General features: G+C 49.1%; 1 protein-coding gene across 2 annotated transcripts in view; it reads right to left on the bottom strand.

The window, feature by feature from the left end:
• The window catches only part of MED27 (mediator complex subunit 27), a 201,913-nt gene that overhangs the window by 53,810 nt on the left and 130,316 nt on the right, over positions 1 to 17,787 (bottom strand). For both annotated transcript variants that reach the window (XM_069747573.1, XM_069747574.1), the window contains one exon: positions 11,556 to 11,649. In XM_069747573.1, the coding sequence (XP_069603674.1) occupies positions 11,556 to 11,649 (94 nt within the window). The remainder of the gene's footprint in view (positions 1 to 11,555; positions 11,650 to 17,787) is intronic.

The raw sequence follows: 17,787 nt of genomic DNA on the forward strand, positions 1-17,787 counted from the left end.
ACTTTGGTTTCGCCTTTTTTCTGTAATTCTGGTTTCCATCCTCGCTTCTCTTCAGGGCAGGTTGAGCCTTCGGACTGTCCTGGTGTGGATACGGTGGTGGACAGGTTGCAGCAGATTTGGACTCATGTGGTGGACAATTTGACATTGTCCCAGTAGAGGGCTCAACGTTTCGCTAACCGCCGTCGCTGTGTTGGTCCCCGACTTCGTGTTGGGGATTTGGTTTGGTTGTCATCTCGTCATGTTCCTATGAAGGTTTCCTCTCCTAAGTTTAAGCCTCGTTTCATTGGTCCGTATAAGATTTCTGAGGTTCTCAATCCTGTGTCATTTCGTTTGGCCCTTCCAGCTTCTTTTGCCATCCATAATGTGTTCCATAGGTCGTTATTGCGGAGATACGTGGCGCCTATGGTTCCCTCCGTTGATCCTCCTGCCCCGGTGTTGGTCGAGGGGGAGTTGGAGTATGTGGTGGAGAAGATTTTGGATTCTCGTATTTCGAGACGGAAACTCCAGTACCTGGTCAAGTGGAAGGGTTATGGTCAGGAAGATAATTCCTGGGTTTTTGCCTCTGATGTTCATGCTGCCGATCTAGTTCGTGCCTTTCATTTGGCTCGTCCTGATCGGCCTGGGGGCTCTGGTGAGGGTTCGGTGACCCCTCCTCAAGGGGGGGGTACTGTTGTGAATTCTGTTATCGAACTCCCTCCTGTTGTCATGAATGGTACTTCGGCGAGTTCTGTCCATGGACTCCCTCTGGTAGCTGTGAGTGGAGCTGCTGCTTCTGAGGTTCCTTCCACAGGTGACGTAGTTTATTCTGTGGCTGGCTGCTCTATTTAACTCCACTCAGATCGTTACTCCATGCCAGCTGTCAATGTTCTTGTACTGGTTCAGTTCGCTCTTGGATCTTTCTGGTGACCTGTCTACTCCAGCAGAAGCTAAAGGCCCCTTCACATTAAGCGACGCTGCAGCGATACCGGCAACGATCCGGATCGCTGCAGCTTCGCTGTTTGGTCGCTGGAGAGCTGTCACACAGACCGCTCTCCAGCGACCAACGATCCCGAAGTCCCCTGGTAACCAGGGTAAACATCGGGTAACTAAGCGCAGGGCCGCGCTTAGTAACCCGATGTTTACCCTGGTTACCAGCGTAAAAGTTAAAAAAAAACAAACACTACATACTTACCTATCGCTGTCTGTCCTCCGGCGCTGTGCTTCTCTGCACTCCTCCTGTACTGGCTGTGAGCACAGCGGCCGGAAAGCAGAGCGGTGACGTCACCCCTCTGCTTTCCGGCTGACCGACGCTCACAGCCAGTACAGGAGGAGTGCATAGCACAGCGCCGGGGACAGACAGCGGTAGGTAAGTATGTAGTGTTTGTTTTTTTTTACTTTTACGCTGGTAACCAGGGTAAACATCGGGTTACTAAGCGCGGCCCTGCGCTTAGTTACCCGATTGTCTTCACTGGTAACCAGGGTAAACATCGGGTTACTAAGCGCGGCCCTGCGCTTAGTTACCCGATGTTTACCCTGGTTACCAGTGAAGACATCGCTGGATCGGTGTCACACACGCCGATCCAGCGATGTCCACGGGAGATCCAGCGACGAAATAAAGTTCTGGACTTTGTTCAGCGACCAACGATCTCCCAGCAGGGGCCTGATCGTTGGTCGCTGTCACACATAACGATTTCCTTAACGATATCGTTGCTACGTCACAAAAAGCAACGATATCGTTATGTGTGAAGGTACCTTAAGTCCCTGCTAGTTAACTATTTGTTCATTGTTTCCTTGTCCAGCTGGTTATCATGATTTTGCCTTGCTAGCTGGAAGCTCTGGGATGCAGAGTGGCACCTCCGCACTGTGAATTTCTCTGAGGCAAGGTAGGCTTTATTTTCTATTTTTAGGGCTAGTTAGCTCTTAGGCTGTGAAGAGGCGTCTAGGTCGAGTTAGGTACGCTCCACGGCTATTTCTAGTTGTGTGATAGGATTAGGGGTTGCGGTCAGCAAAGCTCCCACTTCCCAGAGCTTGTCCTGTGTGAGTTTAACCATCAGGTCGTTCCGGGTGCTCCTAACCACCAGGTCCATAACAGGTATGTGCCAGTGTCCTCTAATGAGTGACCCTGGGAAGGGTATGTACCGATGTCTCCTATGAAGTAACCCCAGGCAGGTTATGTACCAGTGTTCTATACTGAGTGCTCCCAGGCAGAGTATGTGCCAGTGTCCTCTAGTGAGTGACCCCGGGCAGGGTATGTGCCAGTGTCCTCAAGTGAGTGATCTCGGGCAGGGTATGTCTCAGTGTCCTCTAGTGAGTGACCTCGGACAGGGTATGTACCAGTGTCCTCTAGTGAGTGACCTCGGTCAGGGTATGTGCCAGTGTCCTCTAGTGAGTGACCCCGGGCAGGGTATGTACCAGTGTCCACTAGTGAGTGACCCGGGGCAGGGAATGTGCCAGTGTATTCTAGTGAATGATCCCAGGCAGTGTATGTACCAGTGTGCTATAGTTCATGTTCCTGGGCAGGGTATGTCCCCTATTAAGTAACCCCAGGCAGGTTATGTACCAGTGTTCTATACTGAGTGCTCCCAGGCAGGGTATGTGCCAGTGTCCTCTAGTGAGTGACCTCCGGCAGGGTATGTCTCAGTGTCCTCTAGTGAGTGAACCCGGGGCAGGGTATGTGCCAGTGTCCTCTGGTGAGTGACCTCGGGCAGGGTATGTCTCAGTGTCCTCTAGTGAGTGACCCCGGGCAGGGTATGTACGAGTGCCCTCGGGCAGGGCACATACAAGAGTTCTCTGGGGAGTGACCCCAGGCCGAGTTTGTACCGATGTTCTCTACTGAGTGACCCTGGGAAGGGTATGTACTGATGTCCCCTATTAAGTAACCCCAGGCAGGTTATGTACCAGTGTTCTATACTGAGTGCTCCCAGGCAGGGTATGTGCCAGTATCCTCTAGTGAGTGACCTCGGTCAGGGTATGTCTCAGTGTCCTCTAGTGAGTGACCCCGGGCAGGGTATGTGCCAGTATCCTCTAATGAGTGACCCTGGGAAGGGTATGTACCGATGTCCCCTATTAAGTAACCCCAGGCAGGTTATGTACCAGTGTTCTATACGGAGTGCCCCAAGGCAGGGTATGTGCCAGTGTCCTCTAGTGAGTGACCTCGGACAGGGTATGTACCAGTGTCCTCTAGTGAGTGACCTCGGTCACGGTATGTGCCAGTGTCCTCTAGTGAGTGACCCCGGGCAGGGTATGTACCAGTGTCCACTAGTGAGTGACCCAGGGCAGGGAATGTGCCAGTGTCCTCTAGTGAGTGACCTCCGGCAGGGTATGTGCCAGTGTATTCTAGTGAATGATCCCAGGCAGTGTATGTACCAGTGTGCTATAGTTCATGTACCTGGGCAGGGTATGTACGATAGCCCTCGGGCAGGGCACATACAAGAGTTCTCTGGGGAGTGACCCCAGGCAGAGTTTGTACTGATGTCCTCTACTGAGTGACCCTGGGAAGGGTATGTACCAATCTCCCCTATTAAGTAACCCCAGGCAGGTTATGTACCAGTGTTCTATACTGAGTGCTCCCAGGCAGGGTATGTGCCAGTGTCCTCTAGTGAGTGACCCAGCCTGAGTATGTGACAGTATCTTCTAGTGAGGGCCCATGGGAAGGATATGTACAGTGTCCTCTAGTGAGTGACCCTGGGCAGGGTATGTACCAGTGTTCTCAATTGAGTGACCCCAGGCTGATCATGTGACCGTATCTTCTAGTGAGTGCCCATGGGCAGGATATGTACCAATGTGCTATAGCGAGTGCCCATGGGAAGGATATGTACCAGTGGCCTCTAGTAAGTGACCCGGGCAGGAAATTTACCAGTGGCCTCCTAGTGAGTGGCCCCAGGCAGGGTATCTGCCAGTATCCTCTAGTGAGTGCCCCCTGGTCAGGGTATGTGCCAGTATCCTCTAGTGAGTGCCCCCTGGTCAGGGTATGTGTCAGTATCCTCTAGTGAGTAACCCCAGGCAGGGTATGAGCCAGTGTCCTCTAGTGAGTAATCCTGGGCAGGGTATGTACCGGTGTCCTCTAGTGAGTGACCCGGGGCAGGGTATGTGTCAGTGTCCTCTAGTGAGTAATCCTGGGCAGGGAATGTGCCACTGTCCTCTAGTGAGTAACCCCAGGCAGGGTATGAGCCAGTGTCCTCTAGTGAGTAATCCTGGGCAGGGTATGTACCGGTGTCCTCTAGTGAGTGACCCGGGGCAGGGTATGTGTCAGTGTCCTCTAGTGAGTAATCCTGGGCAGGGAATGTGCCAGTGTCCTCTAGTGAGTAACCCCAGGCAGGGTATGTGCCAGTGTCCTCTAGTGAGTAATCCTGGGCAGGGTATGTGCCAGTGTCCTCTAGTGAGTGACCCGGTGCAGGGTATGTGTCAGTATCCTCTAGTGAGTAACCCCAGGCAGGGTATGAGCCAGTGTCCTCTAGTGAGTAATCCTGGGCAGGGTATGTACCGGTGACTTCTATTGAGTGACCCCGGGCAGGGTTTGTACCAGTGTTCTATAGTGAGTGACCCGGGGCAGGGAATGTGCCAGTGTCCTCTAGTGAGTGACCTCCGGCAGGGTATGTGCCAGTGTATTCTAGTGAATGATCCCAGGCAGTGTATGAACCAGTGTGCTATAGTTCATGTTCTTGGGCAGGGTATGTACGAGTGCCCTCGGGCAGGGCACATACAGGAGTTCTCTGGGGAGTGACCCCAGGCAGAGTTTGTACCGATGTCCTCTACCGAGAGACCCTGGGAAGGGTATGTACCGATGTCCCCTATTAAGTAACCCCAGGCAGGTTATGTACCAGTGTTCTATACGGAGTGCCCCCAGGCAGGGTACGAGCCAGTGTCCTCTAGTGAGTAATCCTGGGCAGGGTATGTACCGGTGACTTCTATTGAGTGACCCCCAGGTGGGATATGTACCAGTGTTCTATAGTGAGTGTTCCCGGGCAGGGCACGTACAAGTGTCCTATAGTGAGTGCCCCCTGGGCATGGTACGTACTCGCCATTACCACCCTTGAAACATCAACGTAACAGTAGACTACTGAGCTGCTGAAGTTTTGCCAATAGCTACAATCCACAGCTCTCTAAATTTTTCCCACATGGCAGTGTCAGTCAACATCTCACAGATGAGGGCCTGCTGAGCCCTGAATGGCCGCTGAGACTGCTCGGACCAGGTCACCTGTGCACTGTGAGCAGCATTATCCACATTACAGGGGAGGATGGAGCAATATGTTATGTGTTCACTGATGCATAAAGGGAGTGTGATGAGAGGGGAGCGTGCATTATTTACCATGTGGCTGTGTACTCTGCCATTCACTACTACAGCTCGCAGCGCGGCGACTGAACGCTTAACCCCGACGGCCCCATCAATCTGTACAAGATCGCCGCCAACTACATAGTGGTTCATTGTTACTATTTTTCTCTGTTATCAGCCATTACTGGGGAGAGGTGACTGTAGGACAGGAGAGTAAAAATCTATTGCTCCCTGTCATCAGCCATTATTTGGGGGAGGCTGCTTGTCATGTTTGTCAGTGGGATAAGCGAGAGCTATTACTGTGCCTTCTCTGCCCCTATGACAACTCCTTCATGTCACTCATCTCCCGTGCAGATCCCATTTACACCCCATACACTGGGAGTCGTCGGTAATTGTGGCTGTCACAGACAGGTTTCCTGATCGTTTCTCTGTCTGTCATCTGCATTTTGCTGCCTGGTTATAATAAGCGGTGAGCAGGTATAATAGGAGGTATGTCTTATAAAAGGTGGGGGACATCATAAGACGCAACATTAACGAATGGTTCAGGGGGCCACTGTGCCGACACTTCGGCAGAGATCCATCATGTTTAGTTGTGGGGTGGCAGGACTGAGATGAGCTATATTTCAGAGGCGCTCATCTCGTGTTCTGGAATGGCCTGTCTGCGCTCATAGATAATTTAGGAGTCCTGGTTCGCCTCTAAGTTATAGCGCCTCGGCTTAATCCTTCTGTTTCATGGTCGACATGTTGAGCGCGACGCTTCCCTTGGGAAACCAAGTGCGAATAAACTCTGTTTTTGTATCTTCTTTGTGTAAATCAGGTCATATGTGACCCATTGATTGCAGCAATAATCTGCAGGTCCTACTGGTAAAATGCCCCACCAGGAGAGATCTGAATATAGCCCACCCACAATGCTGTAAGTGGGATCTCTGGAGCGATGACGACTGCAGTGCCATTTGGTTGTCTGTGGTTTAGTGTTGGCGCTACATCTGTTGGGGTGATTCTTTAAATTAACGCCCCTTAATCCCAATGAACAAAATGAAAATGTTTCAGAACACAAAGACATTCGAGAGACTTGTAAGCCTCCAACTATCACAGGTTTACCACGACAGAGGAGCCAGAAGACGGCCACGTTTGATTTCTCCTACACTGATTAGAAGCACTTACCCTTCTTATTAAACAGTGTAAATTTCTATTGGCAGTGCAGGGGTTAATCTGCTCTCTTAAGAGCTCCTGGAGATAAGGCGCTCAGCTGTGCACTGTTAGCCACTCCCATCTCCTGTATAATCTGGGTCCTGGCTAGCACTCATTGTCAGAAATAGCTTATGCTGCATGGCTGGAGGTTGTTGGAGAAGGCGTTTGGTGTATTTATCTGTGACTGTTCCTAGGTTTTAAGCCTGTGATAATTCCCTTTCGTCTCCTACTTTGGTTTAACCACATTCTCCACTACCCGATGCATTCCTCTGTTGTATGTGTATATATTTGTATGATTGGTATTTTCCTTTATCCCTGTTTGTATTACCTTGTTACTCTGGTTGATGTCTTACAGTACACTACTACTCCCCTCTTCCCTGGATGGGGGAAGGGTACAAACTGAGGGCGGATACAGAAGCTAAGGCAAGGTACATGGCCCCGGCTTCTTCACTATTAGAAGTAACCTGGGGAACAGGGCGAGCTAGGGCGCTCCTAGAGTTAGGGACCAGGAAGGAGCCTCTGTGTCTGAGACACCTGGCAACAGAGTCGTGACACCAATTTTATGGAATCAGCCTGGCAAGGACAGCGGGGTCTTTGGGTTAGAAAGATTGGTGTGGAAGTAGGAAAAGGGAATAAGTGATTAGGGTTGGGGAAAATGAGGTACAACAGGGGGGAAAAGGTTTAAATTGGGATGGGAAAATAATCAGAGTCATAAAATGTAAGGGTCGGAAAGGAATCAGGGATTAGAGTATATGGTTTAAAAACGATTTGGTGGAAAAACAATAAAGGTCAAGGCGGGCAGAGGTAGCACAGGTTGGGGGGCCAGAGTGGGTTGGAGAAGGCAGAGGCAGACCAGATTGGAGAAGACAGACGAGGCTCGGGGAAGGCAGAGGCAGCGATACTTGTGGGAGGTGCAGAGGCAGGGCGGCTCAGAGGGAGGAAGAGGCAGCGATACTTGCGGGAGGCTTGGAGGAAGGAAGAGGCAGTGCAGTTCGGGAGGCGCAGAGGAAACGCAGGTTAGGGGAGGCAGAGGTAGTATGGCTCAGTGGAGGCAGAGGTAGTATGGCTCAGGGGAGGTAGAGGCAGAAAATAATATTTTGGGGAAGGAATAAGGATTTAGTGTGTCACTTTAACCTCCAACCGGAATCTATAACTCAGGTTCGAGGCTCCAGAAGACATTACATCCTTCAGAGTTTTCTCCCTTTAATGATGGAACTGTTGACACTAGAAAACTCAGATAATTAACTATTAAAATATGTATCTAATAACGGCACTAAATATTCCCCATCCCCTGGGTCGCCTGTTCACCCACACATGGCCCTGTGTTCCCGCACAGTTAAATTGAGCACTTTGCAGCATGGAGGACGCCCCAGGATGCACTTTGATGTGCATTTACACCCAATCAGGCAGCAACGTCTATTCCTACCCCTCCCCCGCCACTAAGTTACATAATGGACAAAACTTCCACTTTGTTCCTAAATCTTTTCTCCCCTCCAGAGAAAAACTCTTGACATATTTCGGGGTCCATTCTCCATGTTTTACAGATGACTGGAGGAAGGAGAGATTATTCTTCATGCCTCCGGGTGAAGCATGGACCGTCTCAGTAATTATCATGCTGAGATTAATCAAATGGTGCCGGGGATTACAGGACCTTGCAAACGAGAGTCAGGACATGCGAACCCTTGTCACGTTGTAATGAATAGTGTGGGCAGAGCAACTAGGGGATAAAAAAAATTATCTTCTCTTTTAATACTAAACTTGATTCTATTCTCTCCAGTCACACCCAAAGCTGCATCCACAATGACGTTATGGAGTCACATGTATCATGGGAGCTCTGGTATCAGTCTTTCAGCACAAGTGGCTGCTACAGAAAGAAAACAGCGCTCAGAGCAGGGCTAGGGTGGCAGAATCATTGCATACCCTCTGCACTGGCACTGCTATGCCCACAGAGGAGCAGTAAGATGGCTCCAAGATCCGCTGCACCCGGAGAAGGCAATCAGCGGCCGCGGTGCCAGGAGATGTAAATAAGCACGCTCTCAATCTGTTTATAAATTGCACTGGATTACAATCCATCAAGGTAATAGATTGGAGCGACACGCCACAAGGTGGCAGATGAAGAATGGCAGCCGCGGTGCCATCCGTCACACAGCACCCGGCGGCAGCACGATAGCCGGGAAGCAGAAATTACAGAGAGGTGGTGATGGACAGGCACGGCAATATGTACAATGACACAGGGGCAAAGCAAAGGCCGCGCGGTGCAGAACGAGAGTGTTAGTGGATAGGAGTAAAGGTAGTAAGCCTCCAAATACTACCGCCATACTGGGCCAACCTAACACTACTATACAGTGTCCATATACAACACTGAATTACAGGTGTCGCATAGTGCCTAATAGCTCAATATAGTGCCAACATAATAGCGCCATGCAGTATCACATAATACTGCCATAAAGTGCAAACATAAATGCACAATACATTGCTGCGTGCAATGCCACTATACTATGCCAATATCAGCCTGCCAAAATAATACAATACCAACCCAAAAGGGTTAATAATCAGTACCACACAGTGCCTACATAACACTGCCATACAGCACCCGCATAGTAGTGATATACAGTACCACATATAATACTGTGCCACCATTATTTGTATGGCATCCCATAAATACTGCCATACAGTGTCAATGTACTAAAGATATATAGCAGAATATTAAATACTGTCAAAGAGTGCCAATATAATAGCGCTGTAGAGTGGCACATAATACTACCAAACAGTTACAGTGCTTATAAGAGACTGCCATGTACAGTAAAACATGCTAATGCTACAGTATATGGTACCACATAACTGATTGCTCCAGAAAGTGCCTATGTAATACCGCCATGGCGTGATCACATCACAGTGATATATAGTGTCCAAGAAATGTTCAGAGTGAGGCACACATAGTGGATTATGAGGGGTGGTTCCGGTCCCAGGACATTGCCTCTTTTACCCATCCCACATAATTCCGCCCTATTACATACTCACAAGGTATAAACGGCAGTGAATACAAATGAGAGGGACTCTACGACTGGCCGGTCTAGGTACATTCCCCGCAGAGCGAGGAGCTGAGGTTTTGCATTGTGCCGTGGCCCTTTAAATATGCCAGGCTGAGGCACATAGCGTGACAGGAGTGACGGTAGCCTGCAGCTTTTTGGGTGGCGTTTTGACGCTAATTGGAGGCGACACTGAATATATTGTGCATCTTTTACCGCCGATTACGTTTCTTAATTACCGCCAGCCTGTCGCCTCCCTCCATTGTCTGCTCATTCGATTTGGCCGCCCCGTCCCCCCAGAAGCAGGTGTTCACTTTACTTTTTAATTACAAGTTTTCGTTTTCATTTCCTTCCCCCGAGGCAGGAGCCGATCCGCTTCCCAAAACGTCTTGGTTCTGTGTTCTGGACGTCGTCCTCTAGGGAGCCGGGGCGCGGGACATCAACAGCGCCTCGATCTCCAGAAGATGCAGCCATCATGCCACCACCTGCAGCTCACAGCAATGCTACGCCATGTCCAGGACCTCTGCTGGTTGTCAGTGAACGGAAACAGCAATGCTTAAATCTAGATGCTAGAGAATTGTTTTATTCTAATATTTATCGCAGCTGAGGGTCCGGTACAATTGTGTCCAGTGCAGACAATCTTTAAGCCAAGAAGTCATGTCTCCAGACAGATACAGTGTAACAAACCCTCAGCTATATGACCAGGACGCTGGACGGTTGGGACAAGTTTGTAGCCCTTGTGTGTTAACAAGGAAACCTGTTCGACCTTATTTTTCATAGCTGAATGTTTGTTACATTGGCATCCAGGCCAGACAATCCTCTGAGCTGCACAGCCTGGCCTGCAGACTGATACACTGTAACAAACCTTCAGCTGTGTGATCAGGAGAGACTAGATCAGACAATCCTCTAAGCTGCACAGCCTGGACTGCAGACTGACACATAGTAACAAAACCTCAGGTGTGTGATCAGGCTAGACTAGATCAGACAATGCTCTGTGAGCTGCACAGCCTGGACTGCAGATATTTTAGTGCAGGTAACAGTCCCAGAGGGTTGTCTACATTGGATGCAACTGTAACAAACCCTCAGTTGTGAAAAATAAGAGCTGTCCAAAAACTGATTGTCCTGACCTTGCCTGTTCAGTTGATATAAATGGGAGTCTGTTACAATGTGTCAGGCCGGACTTAGGACTGTTTATCTCATAGAGGATTCTCCAGCCTAGGAACAATAGTAACAAACCCTCAGTTGTGAGGAATACGGTCTGTTCAGGGCTTCTTGCTAAAATTCAAAACAAAAGGCTATAAACTCATTCTGATGTATTCAGCCCTGATCACACAGCTGAAGGTTTGTTACTATGAAGATTCAGGATTTTTGTAGGTCACAGGGCATTGTCCAGCCTAGATACGATGGTAACAAACCCTCAGCTGTGAGAAATCACGTCTGTGTAAAAAGATTTTCAGTTAACAAAAAAAAATAATAAAAACCTTGTCCTGACCTAGTTTGTCCTGATCTCAGCTGAGGGTTTGGTACAATGTTTGCCCAGAACAGTCTACTTTAGGAGTTTAGCCTCATTTGTGTAAGCAGGATCGGTTCCCCAATCACAGACACAGCAAGCAGAGATCTGAGACATGGTGGAGAATTGTGAGACAGGTCTGCAATGTGCTGGAGGCTGAGATGGCGGGCTCAGCAGGAAAGGGTTAAGTTGTGTGTGGGGGTCCCTGCAGGAAATCAGGGTCACCTTGTCAGGCCTGCAGGTCGCTGAGCATCAGTCACACCTGAGTAAGCGCGGTGTCCCCAGTAATGTCCCCGGATACGGATGCAATGAGCGCTGCTTCTGCCTGAGCAGGCGGCTTTCTGCTCCGCAGGGAGACGCCAGAGCCGACTTCTGCCGTCCATGAGCTAATGGCTGAAGCGAGCGACTGTCTCCCATATCCATTACTGGGCTCCGGCCCGAGGAGCCGCCCATGACACGGGATGTCTACAGGGTGTGCGGCAAAGGCAAAAGCCGCCCAAAAACACAAGTCCTCTACTCGTCCTCTTCTACTGCATTGGCTGAAGACGGAGTCACACCGAGCGCCAAAACTTACCAGCAACATGGCGGAGGTCCCGTTGGGTCTGGATAAATGGATGGTCATCTCCGGAAACATGCGGTCGATGCGGGTGATAACATCATCGATGTACCTAGGAACAAAGAAGAAAAATTATTTAAAGGAGACCGTAACCAAGATGATGCAAATGTCTGGAGGTTCCCAGAGCTGGAGATACAGCGGGTACGGAAAGTATTCAGACCCCTTTTTTCACTGTTTCATTGCAGCCATTTGGTAAATTCAGAACAGTTCATTTTTGTCTCATTAATGTACACTCTACACCCCATCTTAACTGAAAAAAAAAAAACAGAAATATAGAAATTTTTGCAAATTTATTAAAAAAGCAAAACTGAAATATCACATGGTCAGAAGTATTCAGACCCTTGGCTCAGTATTGAGTAGAAGCACCTTTTGAGCTAGTACAGCCATGAGTCTTCTTGGGAATGATGCTACAAGTTTTTCACACCTGGATTTGGGGATACTCTGCCATTCTTCCTTGCAGATCCTCTCCAGTTCTGTCAGGTTGGATGGTGAACGTTGGTGGACAGCAATTTTCAGGTCTCTCCAGAGATGCTCAGTTGGGTTTAGGTCAGGGCTCTGGCTGGGCCAGTGAAGAATGGTCACAGAGTTGTTCTGAAGCCACTCCTTTGTTATTTTAGCTGTGTGCTTAGGGTCATTGTCTTGTTGGAAGGTGAACCTTCGGCCAAGTTTGAGGTCCAGAGCAATCTAGAATATCTCTGTACTTGGCCGCATTCATGTTTCCTTGAATGACAACCAGTTGTCCTGTCCCTACAGCTGAAAAACACCCCATAGCATGATGCTGCCACCACCATGTTTCACTGTTGGGATTGTATTGAGCAGGTGATGCACAGTGCCTGGTTTTCTCCACATATATCGCTTAGAATTATCGCCAAAAAGGTCTATGTTCATCTCAACAGACCAGAGAATCTTATTTCCCTTAGTCTGGGAGTCCTTCATGTGTTTTTTAGCACACTCTATGCAGGCTTTCCTATGTCTTCCACTGAGGAGAGGCTTCCGTCGGGCCACTCTGCCATAAAGGCCCGACTGGTAGAGGGCTGCAGTGATAGTTGACTTTGTGGAACTTTCTCCCATCTCCCTACTGCATCTCTGGAGCTCAGCCACAGTGATCTTGGGGTGGTTCTTTACCTCTCTCACCAAGGCTCTTCTCCCACAATTGCTCAGTTCGGCTGGACGGCCAGGTCTAGGAAGACTGCTGGTGGTCCCAAACTTCTTCCATTTAAGGATTATGGAGGCCTGCAAAAATTCTGTTGTAACCTTGGCCAGATCTGCGCCTTGCCACAATTCTGTCTCTGAGCTTCTTGGTCAGTTCCTTTGACCTCATGATTCTCATTTGGTCTGACAAGCACTGTGAGCTGTGAGGTCTTATATAGACAGGTGTGCGCCTTTCCCAATCAAGTTCTATCAGTTTAATTAAACACAGCTGAACTCCAATGAAGGAGTAGAACCATCTCAAGGAGGATCACAAGGAAATGGACAGCATGTGACAAATATGAGTGTCTGAACAAAGGGTCTGAATACTTATGACCACGTGATATTTCAGTTTTTCTTTTTTTTTTTTTTTTTAAATTAAATTTGCAGAAATTTTTTTTTTCAGTCACGGTGCAGAGTGTACATTAATGAGAAAAAAAATGAAATGTTTACAATTTACCAAATGGCAGCAAGCCGGCAATGAAACAAAGCGAAAAATTTAAACAAATGTGCCATGTAAAGGACTTCTGCAAATTAGCAAGGCGGGACACAGGTCACTTTATCTGCTAGGTGGCACGTGATGGCGGTGGTTGGCACTTCTCGCTGGAGTGAGTGACGGGCGGCACGCTCCCGCAGTCCTGCTGCCTCCACCATCCGCTCGCTGGTTCTGCGGCTCAGCAGAAAACCAACCCCGTCCTGTCGCAGAACAAAGGTCATCGCTAACTATATGCTAATGGAGACATCAGGTATTGCGCTCCAGCCAAACCGCGATCAATACTCATCTCTGCTGCTGGACCCCGGCCGGACTCTGCAGAATGTAATGAAGCTGCCGCGGGCCGGCACATCTGCAGGCGCCTCGTACACAGCTCAATCCGATGCCAACAACTCTGAGCAAAACCCATGATAATAAAAATAAATAAATAAATAAAAAATCAGATTCAAAATGATGCCCTAATGAGTCTGGACCGGGGGGAAACCTGCGCCAAAGTGCCAGAGGGGCCGCCAATCAACTACAGAGAGAAGTGTCACAGGACAGTTCTCCAAATAAAATGGGCCCATATGGCGAGCTGCTTTCCATCCGCTGCTTGGCATTAAAGGGTCACTTAGTTTGGGGGAAATACCTAGTCCAATACGGGACAATTAAGGCACATACTGAGTCGCACTGCGACGAATCTGCACAAACCCACGTGAACGACACCTGCTGATGTGCACGCGAGCTGACAGGTACGAGTGTCAAACTTCCCCTTAAAAGCGAAGGTCCACACAAAATTCATTATTTAATTGTTCCAATATGTGCCAAAACTATAGCAACTTTGTAATCAGTCAGAATTTTTTTGTGTGCCTACAGCTCCTGCAGATCTATGTATCTCCATGGTAACAGACTACAAACAATCCCTGAGCAGCCTAAACCCACAATCCATCTCCCGTCCATCTGTCAGTCCATTTGTGAGGCTAAGTAATGGACGGACGGCAACGCGACGGCAGGATCGGCCTACACAAAGCTCCGCATGGGAACTATAGGCACAAAATGGTAGATTGTGAACAAGGGCTCAGGAGGGGATCGCTGCTCCTCGCTGCAGGACTCACTGCCGCCGGCCCTGTCGCTCGTTCTTACAGCAACACTAGCAGTAACCATAAAGCGAGAGAGCACGTTTCCCAACACCCCAAATTGTGATTAACGTCTGGACAGATGGTGACGAGTTTGAGCCTGACCCCTCTCCTGGATGGGATCCAGCGCTGGTGCGATGCTGCTCGGCTTCAGAGAGATTTAAATAGCACAGATCCCACACAGCACGCAGGAGACATGCTGTTCATTTCTTACACCCATGCAAAGTGGAGAAAGTAGGCAACGCTGGCACTGAGACAGCGGCACCAAGTAATAGAGAGTGGAGGGCGAGGGCTGCAGGGCCAACCTGTGACACAGAGCGCGCTGCAAACACGGGGTTGGGGAACGAAGGGTGCACCACCTGGAGAAGGGCCGTTTATGGGGAAGTCCTGCAATTAATGGTGCGATCAGGGCGCATACACAACTACCACAGTATAGGATCCACTTGTAGCACCTGTACAAGTGCAAGATCTCCAACCTACCCACAGCACACCATGCTGACCAGTGCTGGACTGGAGGTACAGGTGGCGCTCCGCCAAGGAACGGTCTATGATGGTGAGATCTTCCCAATTCCCCAGGGTTTCCGATTTGAGGGATCCCGACAGAACTGCAGTACCAGACACAGCCACAACCATATGTAGGGCACTTTGCCCAAGTACACTGACAACTATGTCATGAATTGATTAATCAACAGTCAAGTTCTGCAAGTTTCCACTAGACATTTGCACCCTCTGCTTGCTGACAGGGAATAGAAACACGCATTTACATGCAGAAGCAAAGAGCTCACCCTGATAATATCCCACTGACATAGCAGCAGTGCTCGTTACCGTGCATCTTATTTCTGTCTTCCAATGAGCCCCCCAACAGAATATAAGGATGTCGCAGGTGAGAGTCCTCGGCCCAGGAGCCGCCCCCTGCATTCATCCTTGTATTACATGGCCGCCATTCATCTGAATGGTAGCACAATCTCTGTTTCCTCTGCAGATGTTGAGGAACGTTCCAAGAAAGAAAAAAACCAGGGGCTTCTGCTTCAGTGTACGTTCACACATGGTGGATATAATGCAGATTTTCACTTGCCTGTTAACAAGCACAGAGAAATTTGTAGCAAATCTGCAGAAAAATTAATTTCAAATGTGAGATTCGGCCGGTCATACATGAGACATTCGATCACCCAGCTCTACCAATTCCACCATAAAGGACAGATTACATCAGACCATTCATGTGTGGCAACAGGAAGAAAGCTATTGCCTCCTCCTGCTCCTTCAGACTTCTCTGTCCTCGCTTCTCCTACTCTAGACTACTCTGTCCTCTTCCTCCAGACCCCACTGTGCTCATCCTTCCCTTCTCCTCCTCCAGACCCCTCTGTGCTCATCCTTCCCTTCTCCTCCTCCAGACCCCACTGTGCTCATCCTTCCCTTCTCCTCCAGACCACGCTGTACTCCTCCTACAGCCTCCTCTGTGCTCCTTCTCGTCCTCCAGACTACTCTGTCCTTCCTTCTCCTGACCCCACTGTGCTCCTCCTCCAGACTACTATGTCCTTCCTCCTCCATCTCCAGAATCCTTTGAGCCCATCCTCCTTCAGACTACTATCTCCTTACTCCTCTAGACTCCTCTGAGCCCATCCTCCTCCAGACTATGTCCTTCCTCCTCCAGACTCCTCTGTGCTCAGCCTCCTCCAGACTCCTCTGTGATCAGCCTCCTCCAGGCTACTATGTCCTTCCTCCTTCTCCAGAATCCCCTGTGCTCATCCTCTTCCAGACTACAGTCATGGCCAGAAGTTTTGAGAATGACACCAAAATTATATTTTCACATGATCTGCTGCCCTCTGGTTTTTATTAGTGTTTGTCTGATGTTTATATCACATACAGAAATATAATTGCAATCATATTATGAGTACCAATAGGTTATATTGACAGTTAGAATGAGTTAATGCAGCAAGTCAATATTTGCAGTGTTGACCCTTCTTCTTCAAGACCTCTGCAATTCTCCCTGGCATGCTCTCAATCAACTTCTGGACCAAATCCTGACTGATAGCAGTCCATTCTTGCATAATAATCAATGCTTGCATTTTGCCAGAATTTGTTGGTTTTTGTTTGTCCACCCGTCTCTTGATGATTGACCACAAGTTCTCAATGGGATTAAGATCTGGGGAGTTTCCAGGCCATGGACCCAAAATCTCTATGTTTTGTCCCATGAGCCATTTAGTTATTATCACCTTTGCTTTATGGCAAGGTGCTCCATCATGCTGGAAAAGGCATTGTTGGGCGCCAAACTGCTCTTGGACGGTTGGGAGAAGTTGCTCTTGGAGAACATTCTGGTACCATTCTTTATTCATGGCTGTGTTTTTAGGCAAGACTGTGAGTGAGCCGATTCCCTTGGCTGAGAAGCAACCCCACACATGAATGGTTTCAGGATGCTTTACAGTTGGCATGAGACAAGACTGGTGGTATCGCTCACCTCTTCTTCTCCGAATAAGCCGTTTTCCAGATGTCCCAAACAATCGAAAAGGGGATTCATCAGAGAAAATGACTTTGCCCCAGTCCTCAGCAGTCCACTCCCTGTTCCTTTTGCAGAATATCAGTCGGTCCTTGATGTTTTTTCTGGAGAGATGTGACTTCTTTGATGCCCTCCTTGAAACCAGGCCTTGCTCAAAGAGTCTCCGCCTCACAGTGCGTGCAGAAGCACTCACACCAGCCTGCTGCCATTCCTGAGCAAGCTCGGCATTGCTGGTAGTCCGATCCCGCAGCTGAAACAGTTTTAAGATACGGTCCTGGCGCTTGCTGGTCTTTCTTGGGCGCCCTGGAGCCTTTTTGACAACAATGGAAGCCCTCTCCTTGAAGTTCTTGATGATGCGATAGATTGTTGACTGAGGTGCAATCTTTGTAGCTGCGATACTCTTCCCTGTTAGGCCATTTTTGTGCAGTGCAATGATGGCTGCACGTGTTTCTTTAGATATAACCATGGTTAACTGAAGAGAAACAATGATACCAAGCACCAGCCTCCTTTTAAAGTGTCCAGTGATGTCATTCTTACTTATTCATGACTAATTAATCGCCAGCCCTGTCCTCATCAACACCCACACCTGTGTTAATGGATCAATCACAAACGATGTTAGCTGCTCCTTTTAAGGCAGGACTGCAATGATGTTGAAATGTGTTTTTGGGGTTAAAGTTCATTTTCTGGGCAAATATCGACTTTGTAAGTACAGTAATTGCTGTTAAGCTGATCACTCTGACCAGGGGCGGACTGGCCCAGGTGGAAAAGGGGCATTTGCCCCCTGGGCCGGTCACTAAGCAGCTGATTAAGGCCGCCAGGGGGCCGCCTTGTTTTAGCTGTGCAGGCGGCATCACAGTGGAGGAGACACAGACGCAGGCACAGCTCCCTGTGTGCGGCCGT

This window comes from Ranitomeya imitator, chromosome 2 (genome assembly GCF_032444005.1).
Source record: "Ranitomeya imitator isolate aRanImi1 chromosome 2, aRanImi1.pri, whole genome shotgun sequence".
Lineage (NCBI taxonomy): Eukaryota > Metazoa > Chordata > Amphibia > Anura > Dendrobatidae > Ranitomeya > Ranitomeya imitator.